The sequence below is a fragment of the Magallana gigas genome, chromosome 2 (assembly GCF_963853765.1).
Source record: "Magallana gigas chromosome 2, xbMagGiga1.1, whole genome shotgun sequence".
NCBI classification, from domain to species: Eukaryota; Metazoa; Mollusca; class Bivalvia; order Ostreida; family Ostreidae; genus Magallana; species Magallana gigas.
This window is the reverse complement of record NC_088854.1, coordinates 50,362,594-50,381,154: the sequence shown is the minus strand read 5'-3', so window position 1 is coordinate 50,381,154 and position 18,561 is coordinate 50,362,594. Positions and strand designations below refer to the sequence as shown.

General features: G+C 36.1%; 4 protein-coding genes across 4 annotated transcripts in view; 2 read left to right on the top strand and 2 right to left on the bottom strand.

Annotated features, from left to right (window-relative positions):
* Window positions 1-2,233: 2,233 nt before the first annotated feature.
* On the top strand, window positions 2,234-4,340 carry LOC105321970 (BTB and MATH domain-containing protein 38). The gene is made up of 2 exons (XM_011420465.4): window positions 2,234-2,951; window positions 3,707-4,340. Exons 1-2 carry the CDS (start codon window positions 2,471-2,473, stop codon window positions 4,147-4,149), a joined length of 924 nt encoding a protein of 307 aa, XP_011418767.3. The 5' UTR covers window positions 2,234-2,470; the 3' UTR covers window positions 4,150-4,340.
* A 470-nt stretch (window positions 4,341-4,810) lies between these two features.
* Window positions 4,811-6,154, bottom strand: LOC105321969 (temptin). Its single transcript, XM_011420464.4, has 3 exons — window positions 5,981-6,154; window positions 5,564-5,714; window positions 4,811-4,930 (listed from the first exon to the last, which is right to left on the bottom strand). Exons 1-3 carry the CDS (start codon window positions 6,152-6,154, stop codon window positions 4,845-4,847), a joined length of 411 nt encoding a protein of 136 aa, XP_011418766.3. The 3' UTR covers window positions 4,811-4,844.
* Window positions 6,155-8,012: 1,858 nt separating this feature from the next.
* On the top strand, window positions 8,013-14,040 carry LOC105321967 (proton channel OtopLc). Its single transcript, XM_011420463.4, has 6 exons — window positions 8,013-8,581; window positions 10,788-10,908; window positions 11,455-11,794; window positions 11,918-12,078; window positions 12,202-12,352; window positions 12,529-14,040. The coding sequence occupies exons 1-6, from the start codon at window positions 8,331-8,333 to the stop codon at window positions 13,407-13,409; spliced, it is 1,905 nt and encodes a 634-aa protein (XP_011418765.3). The 5' UTR covers window positions 8,013-8,330; the 3' UTR covers window positions 13,410-14,040.
* Window positions 14,041-15,065: 1,025 nt separating this feature from the next.
* The window catches only part of LOC105321966 (coiled-coil domain-containing protein 134), a 131,591-nt gene continuing 128,095 nt past the window's right edge, over window positions 15,066-18,561 (bottom strand). The window contains exons 4-6 of the mRNA XM_011420462.4: window positions 15,832-16,010; window positions 15,368-15,445; window positions 15,066-15,238 (exon numbers count right to left, since the gene is read on the bottom strand). Of these exons, the coding sequence (XP_011418764.3) occupies window positions 15,143-15,238; window positions 15,368-15,445; window positions 15,832-16,010 (353 nt within the window). The 3' untranslated portion in view covers window positions 15,066-15,142. The remainder of the gene's footprint in view (window positions 15,239-15,367; window positions 15,446-15,831; window positions 16,011-18,561) is intronic.

The window sequence follows — 18,561 nt, the reverse complement described above, 5'->3', positions numbered from 1 at the left end:
TGAGAAATAGCGCTCTAAAAAAGTCAGAAAAAGAAAAAAAAGAATAATAAAGAAAAAGAAACCGTAGAATAACAAGAGGGTCTTCCGTTGGAAACGGAAGACCCTAATAATGAAGAATTTCCAACAGAATCAGTACAAGGTCTTCCGTTGGAAACGGAAGACCTTAATAAGAATAATCTTAACCCGCACAATAATAGAAAGGTCTTCCGTTGGAAACGGAAGACCTTAAATATGCGGCAAAATATCTTGGGACAGACTATAATATATATGATATTTTTGGCCATAAATGATCATTTCCTACATCTTTATATATAGAGCTCTTCGTCTGTAAAGGAGATTAAAATTGCCTAAAAATGGCTACATCATCCAGCCCTCTTAATCATGATATTTTATTTTTTGCAGAAATATATATTTCTGAAGGATTCCCGATCACCAATAAAAAAATCTCTAATCAACGGATGGTTTAATCTTAAATCGTGATGTTGGTGCACGAGGAAGTGAGGAAACTCCTGTTTCGGATCAAAATTTCATTTCAACAAAAATCACGGCCGCAATAAGACACACTTTTGATATGAGTAATGACAATAAATCGACTCATGACATTTTATCATATAAGTAAATTCACGTGATGTTCAGGCACCTTGACTTTCAGAGGCATCTTTTCATCTTTTGCATAAACTCAGAAATGTCTTTTCATTTCGTTAACTCAAGGAGATACAAGATCTGACAAAGTCTTATTTTATTGTAATTCAAGAAAGAGTGTTTATAAAGATACACGTATATTCTGTATTTGTAAAGACAAATCGGTATCTCAAGACCCGCGAATAAATATTAAAAAATGTTTTACTACTGAATAGTGAATAAACAGTAAAATGATTTCCCACTCAACAAACATGTCATGTTTTCAAATTAGCAATAGTCGATGTTTTCATTGTTAAAAAATTCAATAGTAAATTTAGTACCAGATATCATTGGTATCAATTATTCAAGAATGGTGTAGACCTATTACATAATCAGATAAAGATTCTGAACGGGAATAATACCTCCAGTACATGTATTAGTTATTAACTTAGAGATGTAGTATAATATTTTACTGATTTTCAAAATCGTTATTGGATTTTAAAGAGACAATTCATATAACCCTCAACCATAAGTGGATTTTTCTAATTTTGTATCGTTGAAATCGTGATCTAAAATGAAAACTCATGTCATCCCTAAATTATAACCTTAGACATGCATCGAAAACCAAATCCCAATCAAGACCATTCAACTATAGGTATTCACCTTTTTCACAATCATTGAATTGTTGTAAATATATTAATCTATGATGATTTACATCATACGTTTCTTCTTTACGTAAAATTGAGTGTCTTTTAACTGAAGCTATATGAACTGCAATCTTCGAACATCAAATTAGAATTCACCAGTGAAATGTCCAAAATAATGATGGTTCATAAAATGACGGTCATATTTTTGTGGGAAAAGAAATATAGAGGCTCTAAAGCACAATTACTACTGTATTAGAGGCTCTAAAGCACAATTACTACGGTATTAGTTTGCTACTGGTATACTAGTTAGTAAAAACCTTTCTTTTCACTATAATCTTAACCAATACATGTAGTAAATGTAATAGTTAAACACATAAAGAACTTTCATTATCATGAGCACGTTAAGGGAGTAAAATAAAATCTTGGTAAATTATAGCTCATATAATATATAAATTTATACTACACGCAAAATTCTTCTCAGTGCATTTTGTGTATATTTACAAAATTATCTGCCCTTTTGACCTCTCTCTCTCTCTCTCTCTCTCTCTCTCTCTCTCTCTCTCTCTCTCTCTCTCTCTCTCTCTCAAATGTTACGCTGTTACATATGCCATATTTCTTACTTATAAGCAAGAAGATGGACAGTGTCACACTAGTTTCAGGAGTTACTAGCGAATATATTTGAAGATAAATATCCTATAATAATTGTTTTATTCCGATAACAATTACTTTATGCGTATTTATTTAATTCCCAGTGTCCTCGCTTTAGGTAAGGTCAATAAAATTAAAAGATTAAACATATTTCGTATGTGTGTTTTGTTGTTTGAGGCCTTTAATTTACAGATAAGATATTAGTAATGAATTTGGAATCCAAATTGGATCAATAATAAAGATAAACTGCAACCACACAAAATCATATTGTGAACATTAACAATAGAAACAGCAAGAAAGGTCACATGATACCGACTGCCGTGTAACTATCTTACAGATAGTAAGATACTAGCTGATCCGAGTAATTGATCGTGTGTTCTATTCTTTCTTCCTTCTACAAATATCCTCGATTCAAATCACCCATGGCATGTATTCATTAAAAATCGGTGTCTTTTTGGGGAGATCGTTATTTCTCTGACAAGCATTTACACGGTCGTCTGCGTTTCCTCCAAGCTGTTTAAATCGATCTTCTGCTGCCGGACAGGGCAGAAGGAATGGGGGATCGACAACAGTCCACCGCGGAGGAGATCTTCAAGGAAGGGAGACTCTACCTGGATAAAAATCGGGAGAACTGGGAACTAGTGGAACAGAAGATACTGAGTTTGGATGCAGACACCTGCTACAGGGAACACGGGTGGGAGGACATTAAAACAAGATGCAACGGAAGTGAATTGGGGGACAGCCCTCGGGCGACAAGAACATCGAGCATTCAGTCTCTGACCGAAAAATCTAGGAATTCTCCCCGGACTTTCTTCCAGGCCAATGACACCTCGGACTTGCGTTTGTCCGTGGAAGGGAAACCCCTGTATGTGTCCCGTATCTTGTTGTCCATCGTCTCACCAGTTCTAAAGGACATGTTTGACAAACGTTCAAAGGAACAAGCCATTATAGAGATTCCGTTACCGGGCCAGACGTACTCGGATATTCTGGAGTTTTTAGAATGTATCTATCCTGACAGCTTAAAGCCAATATCAGGTACAAAAATAAATTCTATTTGCATAGTTGTCAAGATCGGCATACCGAATTGGTCTACATTTTTTTGCAGTTTACATTGTTCAGATTGGCATCAACTCCAATATTTTATTTTGCTTTTAATACAAAAAGTCCAGTATTGTACAGACTTCAGTTAACCTTAGGCACCGGTTCTCCCGATCAGACAATATCTCTTTGTAATTTTCTATTTGTAAATTTTAGTATTGACGTTCGGGTTTCTTTCCGCAGCCAATGAATGCATACATACAATGCAGAGAACTTGCGCCAATACAATTTTTATTTATTCGGCATTTTAATCTTTTAAGTATTTATCTAATACTCCATTAAAAGATCCATGTGGTAGAATTGTGTGACTCTTTAAAACAGCCTAAACAATCCCGTTCTGGATCTAATGGTCGTTAATTGACAAGGGCTTTTAAATAAGATGTTGTTTTGTCTAGCGATTAATGGATCGTATTGTTAGCGGCATGGGGAATCATCCTTGTTTTATAATATTGCATAAGCTAAATGTACTATCTATCAAATCTATCAAATGGTGTTAAGAGTTTAAATGGACAATTAACTGTTAAACTATAACTTTCTAAATAAAACATCTTCGTCGTATAACAGGTGGTATACAGTTGTACTAGTATAAGAACGTAGGGTGGGGGAGATGGAAGGGGTGGGATGGTCACAAATCCCCGGTATACAAGGATACATGCAGTTTGTAACTATAGAGTGGTCTTTTTTTTTTTTAGATGAAAACGTCCATGCAATGCTTCGTTTGGCGGATGAATTCAAAGTGAAGACCCTTCGTGAGCGGTGTGTTGCATTTTTGAAACTACAACTCGAAAACAATTGTTCTAGCGACAGAATCATTGAGATTCTCACAACGTCCATCAACTACGATTTGGAGGAACTTCAGCAGCTTTCTACAGACATGGCCTGTCGCGCCTCTTCCGAGGAACTGGAGAATGTGCCAGGATTCTCAGACTTATGCGATGACATTACTTCCGATATTTTCAAAAAGAGGCTAAAACTGTTTGAAGAGGCGGGCAGAAAAATCAGAAAGCGTTTAAAGGAGGCAGAGACTCACTGTAGTCTGTACCATAAGAACGAGAGGTGGGGTGACAATCTGTGTAACAAGTGTCTGGCGGGGGTGGGCAAGGTGTCGGCTTATGAGATAGAGAAGTTGTTTTAATAGTTTTGTGATATATTTTCATGTTTAATGTGAACAGCGAATAAACTAAGTATAGCAGAGAAATAGTATATTAAGGCTGAGAAAGGACTACCTTACATGTATTCAAGCTTCTTGTGCCAGTACTATCTCTTTGGTGAAGTTACAAGTACCATTATTTTTTAATTTACCACATGGCAATAAATACAGAAATACTGTCATTTTGTAATCATCGTATAACATGATATATATACGACTGATAACTTGTAAACGTACACGCAACTCACAAAAACATACGTAATGCACACAAACTCAATATTTTTACATACACGTGACGCAAATTCTCTGTGATTTCCACATACACGATACGCAAAAAAATCCGTTTCCTTTCACATGTAACGCACAAAAATCCATTTTCCTTTTACATCTGTTTCGAACAAAACTTTTTCATATCGTTCCTATGAATTACAAAAACCCCAAAAAGCTCTTGTTTTTCCTCAATTAGCAAGTAACACGTATAAATAACTGAAGTAATAAGTTTCTTTAAATCTTGTTATTAAAATGTTGATTTTACTTTGGCCTAGATGTAAATTCTTTGTTATAATCATAAATGATGAATGTGTTTGTGTTAAAGGTTTCTACAATTCAAGGCGTTTCTAAAGTAAGCAAATTCAAATGTCACTGGTGAAAAAGAATAAAAAGAGTTTGTTTTATTACGATTATCTTCCAACACATTGGTTACCATGACAACCACATCTAAAAGCTTGGTTACTGCAAGCAGCGGATCCAACGGGCTCACAAATACCTGAAAATAAATGACAAACGATTTGAGTTACTAAACTATAGTTTTATTGATATGAGTTTCAAGTAATATATACCGTACGTTGAATTTTCGTGGCCGCTAACAATAATTGTTATATAGGGACAACTTATCATTAATAAAATGTATAAGGTTTATCAAAGAAAACAAATCTACCAGCAACGCATAATTCTAACAATAAGTTGTGGCATATCTATCCTTGAATTATTGCGCGTAATAGATTATATAAAGATATCTTTAGCTTCATTAAAACATTATTTGGTTTTTGATTCTTTTACATAAAATTCCATTAATGAACTGATGCTTTCTATCAGCAATTGAATTGAATAATGATACCATCATATCTGTTTACTGAAAATGAATAGACAATAAATACGCATACAATGTATCTGTGCCAGAAATGGTATTCGATTATTTATATGTTTTAAAATAACAAATAATAATGCACTCAATTACCATCATGTGAGAATAATTTATCTGTTTTGAAATAATTTCGAAAGTTATGTGATAAAGACCGTTAAAAAGGTTTGGGCAAATTTATTTCTATTGGAGGAGAAACCCGACACGGTGATGGCATCACATACTGAACGTAATTCATGCTCTACATGCTTCACATACCCGGATGTCCGGAAGCGCTTCCTGCCGGCCTGTCCCCGACGTTCCAGATACAGGCGGGGTCACCTAGCTCCTCACCGTTGGTCTTTCCGTCGCCATCAGAGTCTGTCTTACAGAGGGTCTCAGTCCATATGTGGGCAGCCGCTGCGAAATCCTGCAATTGTATCAAGCATTGTGTTCACAATTCAATAACAGTCCCTATTGACATTTTGCTTGTACGTACATGTATATCTTTAACTCCTGTTAATCAACAAATATAACCTGGTTTAAAATTTTTTATCATTCTGCATTAATTTCATGAAAATAATAGTAATCAGGCAACCATTTTTTAAAATTTTTTTTTTTAGGTTTTCTATTTATTTAGTTACCTTTAACTTTCACCTTACATTTCTTTTCTTAAAAGCAACAATTCGTTCTTACTTTTCCAAATTGGTTTTTGGCTATCGTATGATGGTAGGGATCATAATGGCCCACTGCCTGCCAAGTATCGGCTCCACATGGGTTGGGGACTGAGTACCCATTGGGCATCAAGTCCCTGTAGCCTGGGTGAGCAACAGCGAGGGCCACAAGAGCGAGGACTAGCGGTACTATCATGGTGACGACCTATCAAAGACTAAGTCCAAATTAGTGGGCTGGTATTGGAGATATTTTATAAAGTGGTCACAACCTTCAGCTTTCATTGCGTCAAAGTGAGAACCCGTTTATCATCCCAGGAAGGATTAAGTTTGTGTGTGACGGCGCACCATGGCCCGGATTCGACACAGTATCGTGTAAGAAATTGGTACAGTACTTGTATACCTGTTTAAATTTCACGACTTTGTCGTCATGCCCAAGTCCTAGCTGTTACAGGCTGTTCCCACGAATTGAAAGACAGGCACAGGTACACTGTACAATATCGGAAAACCTCTTGTGATTAGCCAATCATTTTTGTAATGTTAATTCTATCCGTCTCATTTTGAAAAAAACCCCCATGATATTCATAATTGGATACATTTGTAGGGACTACAGATCTGCAGCTAGATAACTTTACTAATGTACGAAATCAATGAAAATAGATAAATAGCACGCACTGAGTTCATTACTTGAAAGAAAAAGGTAGTTTTGTCTCAACTACAGAAATATTAAAAGCAAAATTTGATTTATATTGCTTTCATATAGGCATCAGTTAAGCAACCGTTAAAAATAAAGACACTTTTTAAAAATCAGAACACAAAATATGGCATCCAAAACAGAGGTTAAAACTTGTCTTATTATCTCAGACTAACGATAGCCTATGAACGATTGACTTTTATTTTTTTAGATCAAATAATACTTCATTCCTTCCGCACGACGTTAACGCTTCCGAACACGATCTCATTCTCTTCCATTTTTTTTTTATCTCATTTGCTGAATGCATATGAATTGCAGTGTACATGTTTTTTAATCTTTCCATGCATTCACCAACAACCAATGAATGAAACATTATTAGAGTTTGGTCTCATTGAGCTCAATTGATAAAAAACATTCACGTTGACCATGATTCCTTGTTTGTTTATTTGTTTGTATATTATATAACTATGAAATAAAAAATAAACCAGTAATGACATGGCTTTGAGTCTGCAGATCATTATTCAGCAATCTAGAGATGTAAAGCAAATATGTGAAATTTTACATGTACTAGTAAATAGAAATTATGATTTTTATTTTGAAATTTCCGAAAATAAACCTTTGAAGTAAAATGACGTTTAGTGTTTGATGACAACGTAACGCATAATTATTACGTCGGCATACCAAACACTTACTGTATACTACTATAGGCCCTTGTCTCCAAAAATAAACACAGATTTGCCATTTTGGGTATTGTTCGACAAGATGTCCAAGAAAAAACATAGTCCAGCAAAATTGCAGTAAACAGGTGTCAAGTTTTATTCTGCCCGAGGAATTACTTGTATCAGAAGGCCCTTGCATAGAGTCGTTGTCAACTTATTTATTTTGTCTTTCAGTCTATATTGTGCTAAAAAGGACTTTCGAACGCGAAGTATCCTTTAGTTCTATATGAAAATTATTCAAAATATGTCGTTTAATTTAGACCAATGTGTGGGGATCATGATGAAATAAATAGTTTTAGAATCGATATAATAATACTAAAAAACATATACTAATAAATGATATAATAAAAACGTTTAACAAATTTACCGAAATATCAAAATTTATATTCCGCGTTCATTAACAACTATTAGTTTTTTTTTTGTAATTTAAAAAACTATTGGCAAAAGCAGTCTATGATTGTTGGCAAGGAAATAAACATTTTTACTTTTTTGTTGGTTTCTTTTAATTTTTCTAAAATGCATTGTTGGATTGTTTACATTATCACCGTTTTTATCTCGTGCTTTGGGCTTCTCTTTCCCTTGTCACGTGCTACACGTGAGCAAGCGTGCAGCCGACATAGAAGCCGACGCAATATCATTGTTTAACATAAAAATCGCCAGAAAATATCTACCACACAAAAACACCAGCTCTGAATTTGATAAAACGATTGACCTCCGTTTTGTATATGGCAACCCTCTAAATCTTTCGTACATAATCAGTGGTTATATACTATTTTTACGATCTGGCACGGAGGAGCGCACTGGATACTCTAGCCTTACTCAGTTGGCATCTGGTAGCGATTTATTTAAACCGTTAAAGCATCATTTCCGAAAACATTTGAGAGAGTGGGAGCTTTTGTGCTTTGTGTTGCGTGTAGTGGTTGCAGTTAAAAAGATTGACAACGGAGGCGCTTTTGAATATTATGCTGCGTCGGTCTGGCGTATACATCGTGAACGAGCCTCAACTTCCAGACGACACGGCTGAAGAAGAGGAGGATAGTAAGACAGGGGGGAAATCAAACGACGAGAAGAAGCTCACAATGGAGGAGGAAGGCAACGCTAAGAACGGAGAGGAGATGGCCGGGAACACGGACACACTGCCGATAGATACCTCCACCCCAATCCCCGAAACCAAACCCAAGAAACAAAAGCAGAGAGTTCCATCCGTGTACAGGTAAAAAAAAATTACCTTTGTGTATTTTTTTCCTATACTTAGAATAGTATTTATTTTATCATGCATGCATTTGATTAAACTTGAATTAGATGAAGTTCAAAGCGTTTTGGCATTAGCATGTAAGGATATTACAAAAATATAATTACTATCTGAGATTTTTGAAAAATGCATTTTAAAATTGGTAAGAATTTGTTTCATGCTATAAAATGTTATCTTCGGAATTCCTATAAGACATGTGTTGGTTAATCTATGCGTTGATCGACATCCGCCGACAAATTCACTCAATGAGTGAAGTTAGGATCTAGAAAACTTTTTGGATGAACGATCACTAAAATCGCACTGACCCGCATCCAGGCAGAAGCGAAGCTGCAAAAAGGTGATAACAAGAAACTAAATTTCTCCAGCGTTATCGGCAAAGATGACTCCTGAGCAGATGTAAATCAACGCTTAACCTTTAATTAACATTCATCAATTAGGGATACATGTCTTTAATATGTATCGTGGGGCGCCTTGCAATGAGATATTTATACTTAATGGCGAAAGAAACTGAAACTGTTTTATGGTAAACCGCGTATGATGATTCAATATTTGTTTAAATGAAACTCCTGAATCTAATTTATATACTCCTACGATAGGAGATCCGTGTAGCTGTCTGCACTTTCACAGATAATTCTCGATATTTCATGTGAAACCAATTTCACTATCCGTGATAACGTTGAACGTTTCCTCCCTAAATCGCATCTAACCTGGAAAACACTAAGTCATACATACAAATCAGAGCAATTACTTTTTTTGCTAAAAAACAGATGCTTACTGTATATCTAATCGTACATATAGATATAAAAACATGCTTATGTAAGCCTGGGATCCGACAACAGATATTCTGGTACAGGAGCTGAGTTGTGTTGTCGCTAACCTCTGACGACCATTTTGCATCATTTGGTAACATTATCGTTTTTGCTAATGATGCATACCAGCGCTCATCTTAACCCGTTCTCAATGTCATCAGCCGGATGATGCGGCGGAAAACCCAAACGTTGCGTTGCCGTTTAAAAAGCAGATCTACGCAAACCTCATCAAACAACTTTATTTGGAATCTTTAATTTTATATAAATGCTTTTTGTATAATTTTGATATATTATATACTTCGCTTTTGTATGCTTTTAAGATAATATCATACTTATTTAAAAAAAAATAATAATATTTTTCTCTCTCCTCATTTCAACAACAAAGTAAACGTAACCCCATAGCTTTATTACATAAAATCTTTTTAAAACAAATTTTAGCTGCCATGGTAACTGATTCATTTGCTCTTATAGCTATTGATGGCTGTAGGGCTAAATTCGTGGCTAATGACTGATAATCTATCAACGAACTACACTGAAGATAAGGAAATATTATCTCTGTAAGTTACGATTGAACATTTCGTGTGTACATCGTGATGGGTTCTACAGCGGTCGCTGTTTTGCCAGGCCTCGGCGCACAGCGAGACACTTCCTTTGAAGCTTAACAGATGATTAAAAAGTCAAAAATATCAAGCCCGGACCAAATATTTAATCAGTTTAAAAAAAAGATGCGAACTAGTGCGTGATTGTTCGTGTAGAGGGATACTGGGCCCTGTGTTTCTTGCACGTTGTTATCTTGGCTACTTCCGATCCCAGTGATAATGATAAATTTAGCTTCATTTAGAGGAATTATCAATCATACTTTGGCATTTTTAATGTTTAGTTTATTGCGTACTATTTTAATGTTCTGCTGACATAAAATTTAAGATAAGGTTTATGATTTACTTATGAAATTAATAAGAGTTTATGCGTAATATTCTTGTCGGGACCGAAAATATTATATATGTATTAATTATACATTTAGGTATAAACTATATTTATACATAAATGTGTGTACAAAAAGGCATATTTTATGTTTGCATGAGCTCCATGTACCAGAAAAGACTTATCTTGCATCTATATTCAAATAAAATATCAGCAAAACGTCGTCTGGATGCTAAGTGCATGACAAACATTTAGCAAGAACAGTTTGGGAGGGTCGGTAAAATGGTGTTCCTTTATATCAGGACACGCCAGAATTCTAATCGTAAACTCAGTGAGCATGGAACTCTAAACTTTGGCAAATGGTCGCCAAAAATAAATCTAATTAAAATATTGATTTTCTTCCCCCAAAATTAAAAGGTTTTGAATTTTCTATCTAGGTCTGCCCTTGTGAAGTTGGTCTGCGGTATTTACGCCCTGATCATTGTGGTGCTCGGCGTGGTGTTTGCGGTGGCGACCTCACTGACAGCGATAGAGAGGGTGCACAGATACTACCTCGAGGTAGGTCTCGGGGAACATTACAGCAAGTCAGAGAAAGATAAGGAAGCCTCGCATGAAAGGCAGCCTTCAGATACAATCGTAAACATCAGATTAACTGCAGCGAGTGATCAAACATAAAAATTCCTCTTTGTATTGAATAGTGTTTTAATTGCTTTGATATTTTCATTTTCATCTCTTTTTTTTTTTTGCGGATGTCAGTTTTTGAGGTTGATCAATCGAGATGTTGATTGCTAACAGTGCTTCTTTGTACCACAAAATTACAAGAAGCTGCTAATTCTGTAAAACATTTAATATATTCACACTTAGATGTAATAATTGGAAAGGAGTTATTTAGGCACGACCTAGTTATATTTTTGATGCAGTTTTGTCAAAGTGAAAAGATCATTTGATTCGATCCACCAACAGTATTTAATTTCCACACGATTCATATTCATTTTCTTTTACAATAGCAAAGGATCAAATCAGGTCATTACGAGGCTTATGAAATTAGATGCATGTAAATATTTGGAGCATCTCTCAAAGAAATTTTCAACATCCTATTTACAGGTGTTCTTGGTTTACCTGTACGCCACGTCACTTGCGATACTCCTCTACTTCTTACTATGCCTCCTCCACGGAATCAAAGTCAAAAATAATTTTTATGAAAACAACTTCCGGGTTTCTATCAGAAATGATGGAAGCGTCAACAAGTCTCCCACTGCCTCACCACTTCCGGTTAGAGCTACAGCTGATGACAAGACGCCTTTGGACCAGCAAAAGGAGTCGAATGCTGAGCAGATTTCTCTGACCGCCATCAGCTACCAGAGTAACCTAGAGCTCCCACCCCCAGGAGGCGTGGCCCATGTTGGGGAGGGGATCAACTTTTACCTTCGCCTTGGAGCTCTTGGTATCTAGACGTCCTTTAACTCTTTTATTAATTGCAGTCTTGAATGTTTAAAGCGTTGCATTATTTCAAAAACATATACGTTTGGTTTTATTTATAAATGAAATAATTCTTGTCTTTTTTCAGCTTTTGCATTCGGAAGCGTTACTCTAGACGGACTTCATATCGCTACCTACTTTGAGACTATTACGACAGAAACGTGTGAAAGCGAGATTTTCATTCTGGTCTACGTCATGCATCTTCTGTTCACATTTGTGCAGACTTTCTTCATTTTCAAGAACCACAAGGTAACACTTTGCTGATAATACAGACACAAATCTATAGATAACTTGTATTTTAGTTGTGCTTTGAAATAATACACGTCAAAGTTTCAGATCTAGAGAATTCAATCTTTGGTTTATATTTTACAGCTTGTTATAAATAAACAGAAACCTTTTGTGCGTTTCGGAATGATGCATCTGATGGCAACCAATATCTGTGTGCTCATTGTAACGGCAGTGATGGAAACCAATGAAGATTACCGACTGCAAAGTTATATTGTCAACAATGTGACTCTCGAAGGTGAAATAAAAAACCCAGATTATAGAAATATTCAAGCTTCGTGAAATTGGTTAAAATTGTTGTACATAGTAAAAAGAACTGTAAACACTTTTAAATCAAAAGCAAAGAACCTTATAACCTGTCATAATAAGATAATAATCCGAATTTGCAAATAGATCTTATTTTATTTTTCAAAGGAACTAAGAGCTGCTATGAGGAGGTCACTCTGGCGAGGTCGGCTTCGCCTTACTTATTCCCTTGCACCATCATCTACAGCATCATCGGGGCAGGCATCATTTATCGTCTGTATCAGTACATTGGGGTCCGCATCAAGCAGAGGTGGCCAAGCCACACTTCCTTCACAAGTTCGGCTCCCACGGGTGCTTCCGCTATCGACTGCGACAAAGCTAACAAAGGCCTCTTCCTTGGTCTGCTTGTCGCCGTCTTCACGCTTATTGCTATCGCCACATTTTTTGTCTTTGAGAGTCGGCTTCAGGACATGTTCACGGCTGTGAAGGTTCTGTTCACCACGGAAATCGTTCTCATGATCATCACCGGCCTCGGCATAGCCTGGGGGTACATCCGCCTGTCCAAACTCAAGTTCATAACGTCACAGTTCCTGTCCGTGGACTCGGTTCTGCTGCTCGTCGCACTTGCAGGTTCCTACATTTACCTGTGCTTCAAGCTTATTGCTGTCTCAACCTCTCTGCAAGGAAATGTTGCAGGGATCCTGTCACTCATCACCACCATCTTCTCCATTTGCCAAATTACCGAACAAACAGTGTTTATACTGGATGGCTTGTGCAGATGTGCCGAAAATGACAATCAAATGATGCAAAAGCCAGGAAGGGCTGTAGTCACGTTCCTTCTCGTCTGCAATCTCGCTCTCTGGGTCGTAAGCATGTTTGAAGTGAAGAAAACGAGGGTTGTTCGATTACACGAAGAATTTTACGGAATTCTTGCTTGGAATATTATTACACATCTTTGTGTTCCCCTAATTATTTTCTTCCGTTTTCATTCAGCAATCTGTCTGTCGAAAATGTGGTACAATGCATACCAGAAAGAGAAAACTACTTAAATGAAAAGCAGACCAATGGTTTTTACACAGGAGGGCAGCAATTGCAAACAATGCAAATTCCACAAATAGGGGTACAGGTTTAACAGTGGATACTGTACAATAAGACAAGATTAAACAAGCAGGGAAACTTTCATTTTAATGGTGAAAATGGAGTCGCTCTCGAATACACGCACTTAGATTCATTTGACAAGTTTGAAAAAAAAAAGCATTAAACTGTGAGAATGACAGAATGTCACGGAGTTCGATGTCATTGGAATTGACTCTTGGGAGGACACTACATGGACCATTATGAGAATCGTATATATAATTCATAGAGTACACGATGTGACCTTAATTAGACGATAGCCGTATATTTATCATAGTGTACATAGCTCTGCATGATGACATAGCATACCGTAGACAGATAATGTAAAGCACATTACACCAATTGTACAAATTACCCCAACTCGGCGCGCCGATTGTTGCCTGCAAATATAAACATACAAGCAGTTGGAATCCACAATATACTCGGTTTGAGATAATGGCGCATAATTACAGTCTCATCAAATGATGACGAACCCATTTTCTACTTTTTTGTACTTTATTTATACTGTATTGTATCATATACAGAATAAAATATCCATAAACCAGATTTTTAAAGATGTTTTTTCGTGGTAAAATTTTGCACCGATTAGCGATGTCTTCTGAAGAATGTTTGGAATCGGATTGGCAGACAAAAAGTCTGCGATAAACGTGTTTCTGGTCACTTCATGAACTGGCTTCTGCTTTTTCCTTAACCTTTTTTATGGCATTAAATTCTGACACTTAACATCTATAAAACATTATTCCTAACATTTTAAGATGGCTGATTCTTAGTTCCCAGAACTTTCTCCAATTTCTATGGGTTTTTTCCAAGAAAAAAGCAATGTTTTGGGCGTCGGCTTTTTCGACCCAAGTACAGGTCTTGGTTATCATAAGTGTACTTTAGAGGACACTTTTATAAAAATTTAATTTAACTTCAACTGACATTAGATTTCCTCACCCGACAAACGATTCAAGGAAACACATCACCAAGGATCTTACATTTTACCATTGAAGTTTCTATCCAAAGATTTTTTGATAACAAACTAGGTCTAAAAAGACGACCCCAACAGCTGCACGACTGTACTACGGAGTTTATCTACACACCGCCAGCTTATCAAAGTGGATATTATTTTTTTTATCCACCTTGTAATCTGTTGCATACATCCTCGCTGTTCCGTTACATCGTTAGCTCATTCTCGCTACCTTGGGAGATGTTCGTAGAAGAAGTAATGCCAGCATAAAACATGGTGCATTGTCAGTAATCCCCCCCCCCCAGATTCTGTTCATAAAGCCAGGCACTTAAGTGATTTTTTAACAATCATAATCTAAATAGAATATAATATGAATAAACATAAAAGGCCACCATTGGATGTCTGTTATTTAGAGGGTCTCAACTGTAACCACGTTGGTAATGTACATTAGTACAATTCATTTACTTGTCTACGGTTTTCATAAATAGCTTTCAAATATCTGCTCATATAATTGATTTTATAATCCATTGTCTTAAAAACAGCTTTCATCTTCATAATGCATTTAAATTGAGACTAGGATTTCATTTTGATCAGGGAAGGAAACAATACACAAGACATTAGAATTAACAAAAATATATTTAATATGAAAAACATGGAGCCCAAAATGCCCCAACCCCCCTCCCTGGAATTTTTTTTTGATCAAAGTTCAACCCTTGTTATCTGTGGCCCTTTCTTCCTTTCCTTTTTCTTCTTCTTTGTTTTGATTTCTTTTTTCTCCCCATGTCTCTGTTTTTGCTGTGAAGAAAAAAATATCAAGGCATATCACTGGAGGAGTCATAAAGCATTATATCATGCAATGGCATCGACTATTTTGTTTGCTACAGAAGTAATGAATACTCCATGCCTTCCTCATAAGCCTTCTACCTGTTTGAGTTGGCTCTCCAGTGTAAAGGGGTTGGTGTAGTTTTCTTCTCTCTCTATCAGTTTGACCTCTTGTGCCATCTGCAAAGAAGATATCAGAGTGTTGTTATCAAAACTAAGAATAACCTACTTTCATAGAATTCATTCAGCACTATCTAGCAGAATGTCTAATTAAAGGAAGTCTTATAATTACTAAATCAACATATGTTTCAGATCTTCGGAAGTTATTAGGAATGCTGCTGACACTAATTTTCACAAACAGCTCTAAGAGAATAGTTTGTGCAAATTGTGTGGGTACAGTGAGTTAGCATCAAAACACAAAACAATTCACGTAATTACCATACACAAGATGGAGTAATTTGGCTTTGCTTTTCTTCAAATAAATTCAAAGCTCTTCTATCAAAAATGGCATCTTTAAAACAAAATGTACAAAATTTGACAGTCAAACAGATAATAATAAAGCATACCAAATGGAGAAGCCTTCCATTTTTCTCATCAAACACTCCTGACTCTTTGCAGAACCAGTAGCACCATCCAAGGAGTAACTGCCAGTCTTTATTTTTATCGTATATAGAATGAACAATGTCTGGAAGGCGAAGAACCAAGTCTCCAAACATGGCCGTATTTTCAAACACTTTTGAGAGACCTAGACATAAAAGAATCAAAGGCTCAAAAGTTAGAACTTCAACTGTTTGTTTTTTGCAATATAAATATTTAGTGATATGTGACCTAGAACTTTGACCTCTTGGAAGCAATGTGCAACAAAACCAAGTCAGTTCACTGCAAACTGCAAAGTTTGAACGGATGAATGATTGTGCCTTCCATGATCATAAAACTGCCATGGGTCAATGATCTACGCTCAACCCTATTCTCTGACTACACATATGGATTCAGCATTTTACCCAGATGCATTTGTTACAAACAGAATATAAACACACAGACTAAATGATATATGGTGATGCCATACTTCTGCAGATGCTCAACCCCCGTGAAGGTGAACAAGTCGCATATGCGACTTGTACTACCGGTAGTTTTTTATTTACAGCTGCAATAAAGGTAATATGGATCTACTTTGTTTTTTGCAGCTTGGTCACCATCACATGTCAAAACTTCATGGGAAACAGCATGTTATTTAAGCCAACTTGCTCCTGTGGGTCTATATACACACATATAAAGCTTTAGAGTTTCTTTTCTATCATTGTGTTTATGTGATAAACTCCTACGTTCCAAAACACCACATTCCAGGCATAGTTCAAGGTGGCACAAGTAAACAACTTTCTACAAGTTTATATGAACAATGATCATTAGACTACTATTGTATTTATCATTATAATATACATCTTAAATCCAAAACTGTCTTCCCTCCGATTTAAGATTTAAGAAGCAAAATATTGCAGGCTTAAATATTTTAATTTTAAAATAACAGTTATGATTTCTACGGTATTGTTGATATAAGGTGCAGAACTGTGGCTACTACAGAATGTGGATGGACCCCCTTGGCTACTACATCCTGAGGCAAATATTATCCTATAAACATTAAGAATCATGCTGTGGCATGTCAAAACCCCAAAACATGACATGTACAGCAGCCCATAATGCATGTACATGTGTATCTATAAAAACAATTCAATACACAAGTAAAGTTTCGAGGGAAAAATTGATGTATGCCAAACAACTCCGAGTGTGGCCTTGGAAAACAGCTTTCTATTATAACTAGAAAATAAAAAAAATACTGGTACCCAAAATTCATCAAAGCCAATCAAAACAACAAAAATACTGACTAAACCTGGATAGATTAGCAGAAAAAACTGGGATTTTTTTATTAAAAGGGGTGAACTTCACTCTAGCACTACATATATTAATACAGAAGGATGCAATAATTGATTTGACATTTCCTTTAACCTCTTCCCTGCAAATCAGTATAGCTTAGTCAGGGCTTAGTTTGGAATAAACCACTAAGCTTTATAAGCTCTAGGTTGTAACTATAAGATTCAAAGGGCTTGCTAAGATCATAAAAAATGTACAAAATAGATTCATACTTATTATCAAGTTTAGAATGTTTTGTGATGGTCAGACCAGTTAAAATACTGGCGCCAGATAACTCAGTCGGTAGAGACATGACTAGAGATTCAGGGGGCCCCGGTTCGAATTCAGGTGTGGTCTGTCATTATTTCTCCCATCCCATTACTTTTGGTGTTGTGCCAACCCTAAAACTGACAAGTTAACTTCTGCCTGGGGAAGAACCAGGCATGATCTTTGAGGGCGAAGATCATTTACAGGGGGGGGGGGGGGGGGGGAGGAATGTGATGGTCAGACCAGTTCAAATACCGGCGCCAGATAGCTCAGTTGGTATAGCACCTAGCACCTGACCAGAGATTCAGGGGGCCCTGGTTCAAATCCCAGTCTGGTCCATGATTTATTCTCCCATTCCATTACAGTTTAATATTTTCTTATGTGTTAAATGCATTCTATATTCTAATATTTACACTCCTGTTTACTTTATCGTACATATTGTTATGCAACTTTTAGTATAGATGTGCATATTAAAGACTTCATTCTTTTAGTTTTAAAAGTTTCTTTATCTAACAAAATCACAAAACAATCAACTCTTAACTTTAAAAAACCAGAGAGGGAGAGAGAGAGAGAGAGAGAAGGAGAGAGAGAGAGAGAGAGAGAGAGGGATAATAAAACGTGTAATATAAGGACATCTTTTAACAGTTTTACCCACGTTGTCAGGACAGTGAAGTAATAGTGAGGACAAAAGGATGTCCTCACTATTACGGTGTGTTTTTTGGCTGCCTCTTTTTGTCAAATGCATAAGCGCAAAATTTTATTTTTTTGAGGACAAAAATTATGAGGACGTCCTTACATTTTCGTATCACACTCTCATCACCGTGTAAGTGAATCAGTTTTTGATTTGGGACGCCTTTGATTCATAGTTCGAATTTCCTCGAAATTCTATAATTTTTATGGGGTCGACGCAAAGTACAAACGCAACTAGCAACAACAGGATGAATTTTACAGTAAACATATTTGTTCATGATAAACGATGACTTTATTACTGTTTATAAATATATATTGATAAATGTATATTTAAAATATACACGATTTTTCAATGACCGTGCATAGCCACATATAGGTAGGCCTTTTACATGGGAAATCGTTAACAACTGATTAACGTACAGTAACATGTATTC

Coding starts and splice junctions, on each gene's coding strand:
- LOC105321970 (XM_011420465.4), top strand. CDS start 2,471: ATGGGGGATCGACAACAGTCCACCGCGGAGGAGATCTTCAAGGAAGGG. Junction 2,952..3,706: donor CAGCTTAAAGCCAATATCAG/GTACAAAAATAA, acceptor TTTTTTTTTTAG/ATGAAAACGTCCATGCAATG.
- LOC105321969 (XM_011420464.4), bottom strand. CDS start 6,154: ATGATAGTACCGCTAGTCCTCGCTCTTGTGGCCCTCGCTGTTGCTCAC. Junction 5,715..5,980: donor CCAAAAACCAATTTGGAAAA/GTAAGAACGAAT, acceptor ATACAATTGCAG/GATTTCGCAGCGGCTGCCCA. Junction 4,931..5,563: donor AAGCGCTTCCGGACATCCGG/GTATGTGAAGCA, acceptor ATTTATTTTCAG/GTATTTGTGAGCCCGTTGGA.
- LOC105321967 (XM_011420463.4), top strand. CDS start 8,331: ATGCTGCGTCGGTCTGGCGTATACATCGTGAACGAGCCTCAACTTCCA. Junction 12,079..12,201: donor TCATTTTCAAGAACCACAAG/GTAACACTTTGC, acceptor TATATTTTACAG/CTTGTTATAAATAAACAGAA. Junction 12,353..12,528: donor CAACAATGTGACTCTCGAAG/GTGAAATAAAAA, acceptor TATTTTTCAAAG/GAACTAAGAGCTGCTATGAG.